This window comes from Herpailurus yagouaroundi, unplaced genomic scaffold (genome assembly GCF_014898765.1).
Source record: "Herpailurus yagouaroundi ecotype Mexico unplaced genomic scaffold, PumYag 220, whole genome shotgun sequence".
NCBI classification, from domain to species: domain Eukaryota; kingdom Metazoa; phylum Chordata; class Mammalia; order Carnivora; family Felidae; genus Herpailurus; species Herpailurus yagouaroundi.
The window spans coordinates 2,707,778-2,714,492 of NW_024412451.1; the positions used below are offsets into that span (position 1 = coordinate 2,707,778).

A 6,715-nucleotide genomic window follows, 5' to 3' on the forward strand; every position below is an offset into this window, starting at 1 on the left:
ATTTTTTTTTTTTTCAGCATTTATTTATTTTTGGGACAGAGAGAGACAGAGCATGAACGGGGGAGGGGCACAGAGAGAGGGAGACACAGAATCGGAAACAGGCTCCAGGCTCCGGGCCATCAGCCCAGAGCCCGACGCGGGGCTCGAACTCACGGACCGCGAGATCGTGACCTGGCTGAAGTCGGAGGCTTAACCGACTGCGCCACCCAGGCGCCCCTCTAGGGCACCTTTTATTTATTTTTTTTTTCATTTTTATTTATTTTATTTATTTATTTTTTTAATTTACATTCGAGTTGGTTATCATATAGTGCAACAATGATTTCAGGAGTAGATTCCTTAATGCCCCTTCCCCATTTAGCCCATCCTGCCTCCCACACCCCTCCAGTAACCCTCTGTTTGTTGTCCATATTTAAGAGTCTCTTATGTTTTGTCCCCTTTCCTGTTTTTAGATTATTTTTGTTTCCCTTCCCTTATGTTCATCTGTTTTATATCTTGAAGTCCTCATATGAGTGAAGTCATATGATATTTGTCTTTCTCTGACTAATTTCGCTTAGCATGATACCCTCCAGTTCTATCCATGTAGTTGCAAATGGCAAGATTTCATTCTTTTTGGTTGCCGAGTAATACTCCATTGTGTATATATACCACATCTTCTTTATCCATTCATCCGTCGATGGCCATTTGGGCTCTTTCCATACTTTGGCTATCGTCGATAGTGCTGCTACAACCATTGGCATGTGTCCCTTCGAAACAGCACACCTGTATCCCGTGGATAAATGCCTAGTAGTGCAATTGCTGGGTTGTAGGGTAGTTCTATTTTTAATTTTTTGAGGAACCTCCATACTGTTTTCCTGAGTGGCTGCACTAGTTTGCATTCTCACCAGCACTGCAAAAGAGGTCCTCTTTCTCCCCGTCCTCGCCAACATCTGTTGTTGCCTGAGTTGTTAATGTTAGCCATTGTGACAGGTGCGAGGTGGTATCTCATTGTGGTTTTGACTTGTCTTTCCCTGATGATGAGTGATGTGGAGCATTTTTTCATGTGTCGGTTGGCCATCTGGATGTCTTCCTTGGAGAAGTGTCTATTCATGTCTTTTACCCATTTCTTCACTGGATTATTTGTTTTTTGGATGTTGAGTTTGATGAGTTCTTTATCTGACATGCCATTTGCAAATATCTTCTCCCATTCCGTCAGTTGCCTTTTAGTTTTGCTGATTATTTCCTTCGCTGTGCAGAAGCTTTTTATTTTGATGAGGTCCCAATAGTTCATTTTTGCTTTGGTTTCCCTTGCCTCCAGAGACGTGTTGAGTAAGAAGTTGCTGCAGCCAAGGTCAAAGAGGGTTTTGCCTGCTTTCTCCTCGAGGATTTTGATGGCTTCCTGTCTTACATTTAGGTCTTTCATCCATTTTGAGTTTATCTTTGTGGTCCAGGTTCATTCTTCTGCATGTCGCCGTCCAGTTTTCCCAGCACCACTTGCTGAAGAGACTGTCTATTCCATTGGATATTCTTTCCTGCTTTGTCAAAGAGTAGTTGGCCATACATTTGTGGGTCCATTTCTGGGCTCTCTATTCTGTTCCATTGATCTGAGTGTCTGTTTTTGTGCTAGTATTATACTGTTTTGATGATTCCAGCTTTGTAATACAGCTTGAAGTCCGTTTTAATGATTTTTTTTTTTTAAGTTTATTTATTTACTTTTGGAGAGAGAGAGAGAGCATGAGCATGGGAGGGGCAGAGAGAGAGGGAGAGAGAGAATCCGCACTGTTAGCACAGAGCCTGATGCGGGGCTCAAACTCACAAACCTGAGCCAAAACCAAGAGTCAGATCCTTAACCGACTGAGCCATGCAGGTGCCCCTCCAGAGCCTTCTTTATTGATTCATTCAGTGACTATTTCCCACTGCAGTACTGGGCCAGGTGTCAGGGATACAGTGATGGACAATAATCTGCCTGGGTCCTGTCTAGTGGGGGGGCGGGGAACGATATTGACAAACACAGAGGATATTGCATATTGACAGATATTAACAAACACAGAAGAAAGTGCTCTGAGGACAGGAACTCATGGCAGTGCAGGGATTAGGAAAACAGACTTAGGAGACAGGTGTCCTGGGTTCCAATTACTGCTGTGCAGGTTTACTAGAGGCCAGAGCTTAAGCAAATCACTGTGCCTGCCTCTGTGCCTGGGTGTCCTCATCTATGAAATAGGGATAAATATAGGCTTACTCTAAAGGATTATTGCAGGGATAAAATGGTGTGTGGGGATGTGTATGGCCTCAGTGTAGGGCCTAGAATAGAACATGTATGATAAAAGTACAAGCTAAGGGCACCTGACTAGCTCAGTAGATAGAGCATCTGACTCTTGATCTTGGGGTTGTGAATTGGAGCCCCACACTGGGTGTTAGAGATTGCTTAAAAAAATTTTTTTTAATATTTATTTATTTATTTTTGAGAGAGAGACAGAGACAAAATGTGAGCGAGGGAGGGGCAGAGAAAGAGAGAGACACAGAATCCAAAGCAGGCTCCAGGCTCTGAGCCATCAGCACAGAGCCCGATGTGGGGCTCAAACCCACGAACCTCAAGATTGTGACCCGAGCCGAAGTCAGATGCTTAACCGACTGAGCCACCCAGGCATGCCTAGAGATTGCTTTAAACAAAAAAATTTTTTTAAAAGGTACGAGCTATAAATAAAGAACAGAAAAACAGCCTAATAGTCTACCTGGTAAGGAAACTCAAAGGCCCTCTTTCCCTTCTTCTGGTCTTTGCCTAATCCATTAACTATTCAGTTTCTCTAATGTGTGTCTGAGAACAATAGATACACCAGATGTGTTTTTTCAAATGAACACGTTGCCCTCACGTGCATAAAATCGTCATTCAGAGTTCTTCAAGGGCCAGGACTCAGTATCTTCTGGGTGGGGGTGAGACAACTTTGCTCGGGCCTGGGTCTGGGCTCCTGGGTCGGCCGTCGGCCTGACCAAGCCTCCCCTCTCTCCTACAGGGGTCCCAGTACTCCACCTCATCTCCATGCCCTTCCCCTCTGTCTGGCACACGCCTGGCGACTCGGAGGCCAACCTGCACCCCCCCACGGTGCACAACCTGAGCCGCATCCTCGCCGTGTTCCTGGCTGAGTATCTGGGGCTCTAGCCCCCCCTTGGCAGACTCTGAAGGAGAAGTGTCCAGCTGGGACGTCCCAAGGGCACCCAGAGCCAACAGAGCTCAAGCCAGGCTGCCTGATCCTTTCTTCCGCTCTATTTATGCCATGATCGGAAGACCCTCTTTCCTTTGATGGTCTCAAGCTGTCACTCTTCAAAGACACGGAAGAGACAAGGCCACTGTGGGCGCGAGAGCCAAAGGCTTGAGAGCTCAGACCCTGTCCTGAAGCACTTGGTTTGAAGGTTCACAGGCACCAAATGCTGTTTGGTTGGAGTCAGCAGACCTTGGCCAGGCATCTGGACCAGCAGCACCGCCCCACCAAATGAATCCTCCGTGGCTTATGTTCTTACGATGTCAGTGGATTGCCATGGGGGGTCCACAGGGGACGTGCTTGTAAACAGGAACAGAGGAGACGGAAGCCGATATTTGGGGACTCGAATCTGCCAGACCCAAGGGCAATAAACCAGTGTTTCTGGGGAACATATTCTGCAGAATTAGCATGACTAGGTGTTGCATGAGAAAGGGGGATCAGAGACGCGGGATGAGACATTAAAGGAGTTTCTTCATTGCACAACGTGACATTTCCAAGAGTAAGGCAGGATGCAGTGTTGTTTCCCCCAAACTATTTCAGCGTGGAACCCCTTTATTGCAAGGCTCGTGGAACTAGGGTACCTCAGAAGTCACATTGGGAAACACTCGGTTTTGACAAGTTTGAGTGTGTCCGTGGAGGGAATAAGACGGACCTTGATTCACTGCCCACCAGGTCTACCAAACCATCCTTTGTCTTTCTGTTGTGGGTGTGGGAGTGTGAGAAGGTGGGGGTCACTGCAACTCTTTAGTTGAGGACGTATTTCCCAACCCTACCTAATATTCATGCTCAACTGGAGTGCTTATTAAAAAATTCAGAATCCCAGGTTCCTCCCGTTCCCCCCCGCCCCACAACCACCACCCAAACTTGCTGGATCAGAACTCCAGAGAGGGGCTGGGACTTTGCAATGAGCACCCGAGGAAGCCTTCCCATCCCCCATAAAGCTGGGGGAGACACACTGTCCTTAAGGTGCGTTCCCAACGGCTTAGCAAACCTACTCAAAAGAAAACCATAACATGGAGGGTGCCTAGAAAGGGAGTCCTCTGCCGGGCTCTGTGCCTGCTGGTTTTGTGACTTTGATGGAGTCCCGGCAGGCAGTTACGTAGTGAAGGTGAGCACTGGCCTTCCGAGCCAGCTCGGGGCTGGAGAAGACTCCAGAAAACTCACAGGCTGAAACCCAGGATATCAAATGAGAGAGGAGAAATAGGTCCTCGTTCGTGGTTTCCCACAGTAGCTGACCTTCATCTGGTACCTGCCGTGTGCCAGGCACCATGAGCACTTTACACAGATTGGCTCACGGAGTCACCGCCCAAGTCCTGAGGTAGGTACAATTTCGGTTCTCATTTTGCAAAGGAAGTGGCTAGGGCTGAGAATGATACCCCGTTGTTTACAGAGCCCACGTCCTCACCCACGACTGCACTCTTAACCCCGTCTCATCTCCCAGAAATCACCTGTGCTGGCCCAACAGATGGTTGACAAAAAGTAGCTCCTCCTGCCGCATAATTAACTGCAGGTTAGAGTGGGGTTGGGGGGACACTGGTGGCCTCTTACAGGTGGACATGGCACTAGTCGAGTTTAGAAATGGAAGTTCTGTGTCTTCTATCAACAGCCAGGGTGGCCTGGATCTCAAGCCACAGGCACGGCTCCTGTTTGTTCATTTCTTGTGTGTTACCCCCAGTGCCAAGCACTCGAGAGGGTTTCATCTCCCCTTAGCCTCACTGCCATCCCCGAGGGAGGGGAGACCATCACCTCGGTGTTAGAGACAGGGAGCCGTGTGTTCAGTTACACACCCCGGGCTCTCTACGTCTCCTGCAAGACCTCCCAGTGGGGTGTACTGAGTACCAGGCACCGGGCAGGGAGGCCTGATGCACATTCCACCCTTGAATCGGGGACAGGGATCCTTAGCCCCATTTCACAGATGAGGCTGCTGATGCTTGGCCAGGTGTCTTTCGCAGCTCCCACTTGTCCCCCAAACTAGGGGCTTTCCGGTTTTACAACTCTGGAGGGGCCGCTAGGTTTATCTGAAGTACACCTGTTGAGCAATCCAGGTGCCGATGACTCACACATTGATCTTTCGAAGAAGGGTCAGTATTCTCATTTTGCACTTGAACAAACAGCTTCAGAGAAATCAATGGCTATAGGTCACATAGCCGGACACTTTCATGCAACGTGTCTAGAGGCACTTTTTTTTTAATGCGCTCTGCTTATAATTATTTGGGCTTGTTGGTGTCATTCATCAGTCTAGGATTTGCCAACCATCCTGTCTTTAAATATTATCTTTGTACCATTGTCTCTTCTGATTCTAGAATGTCAACTGAATATGTTAGACATTGTATTTTCCATGACATTCTTTCATATTTTTTTGTGTGTCTCTTTTTTGTCTCTGTGCTACTTTTCAGACCTAGCTCTAGTTCAACGAATCTTTTTTCAGTCATGTCTTATTTGCTGTTTAGCCCAGCTATTGAGTTTTTACTTTGGGTTATTGAGTCTGTGGCTCTTTTTTTTTCCTGTTATTGTTACTAATATAATCTGTTGTCAAATTGGATAACATACAGTGTGTAAAGCGTGCTCTTGGTTTTTGGGGTAGATTCCTGTGGTTCATCGCTTACATACAACACCCAGTGCTCATCCCAGCAAGTGCCCTCCTCAGTGCCCCTCACCCATTTTCCCCTCTCGCCCACCCCCCCTTTTTAAAAATGTTATTTTTGAGAGAGAGAGAGAGAGAGCGAGCATGCATGCACATGAGTGGAGGAGGGGCAGAGAGAGAGGGAGACACAGAATCCGAAGCAGGCTCCAGGCTGTGAGCTGTCAACACAGAGCCCAACGTGGGGCTCGAACTCACTAGCCGTGAGAACGGGACATGAGCTTAGTTGGACGCTTAACCAACTAAGCCACCCAGGCGCTCCTGTGGCTTCTTTCCGCCCACTCCCCACCCCCCAGATTTCCAAGCTCTTGTATAGAGCAATCCTATGAAACCTATAAGCCACAAAGAGTATCCCCTGCTTTCCAAAAGTTCATGTCCCACCACTTTTACAAAAAGACCTACACTGGTACCTATTTTCACTAAAGGAAAGAGATCTGAAGATTTTCACTTTTATGAAAAGAGCCGTTACCGTACTAATGTAGGTCTTGTGTAAAGGCGAGGTGAATTAACTTGAACTTTCGGGAAGGGGGGGGATACCTGTATTCTAACCTGTGCCTGACCGGTTCACCCTGTGAAGCCTTTGTGAGTCTGCTTCTGCTGTTGTCTGTGACTGTCTACTAGTCATTGTCTGAAAAATCACTTGTGGGCATTCTAGATGACAGTTCCTTACCCCAGAGGATTTATGTTTGTTTCTGCCAGACGTCTCAGCTAAGAAGTACCCTGCAACACAGATGATACAAACCTGGGCCACAAACCTGAGCCAAGGGCCAGCCTGTGTCCATGAATTCTTGGGGTCCACTTTTTTCTCTCCTTTGGTCTTGTGCTCCCCTCAGTGTTATTT

General features: G+C 47.5%; 2 protein-coding genes across 2 annotated transcripts in view; one reads left to right on the forward strand and one right to left on the reverse strand.

Annotated features, from left to right (window-relative positions):
• The window catches only part of QPCTL (glutaminyl-peptide cyclotransferase like), a 9,388-nt gene extending 5,489 nt beyond the window's left edge, over nt 1-3,899 (forward strand). The window contains exon 7 of the mRNA XM_040457436.1: nt 2,988-3,899. Coding sequence (XP_040313370.1) covers nt 2,988-3,133 — 146 coding nt within the window. The 3' untranslated portion in view covers nt 3,134-3,899. The remainder of the gene's footprint in view (nt 1-2,987) is intronic.
• SNRPD2 (small nuclear ribonucleoprotein D2 polypeptide) overlaps nt 1-4,633 on the reverse strand; it is a 16,657-nt gene extending 12,024 nt beyond the window's left edge. The window contains exon 1 of the mRNA XM_040457438.1: nt 4,622-4,633. The gene's annotated coding sequence lies outside the window, so the exon portion shown is untranslated. The remainder of the gene's footprint in view (nt 1-4,621) is intronic.
• Between the last annotated feature and the right edge of the window lie 2,082 nt (nt 4,634-6,715).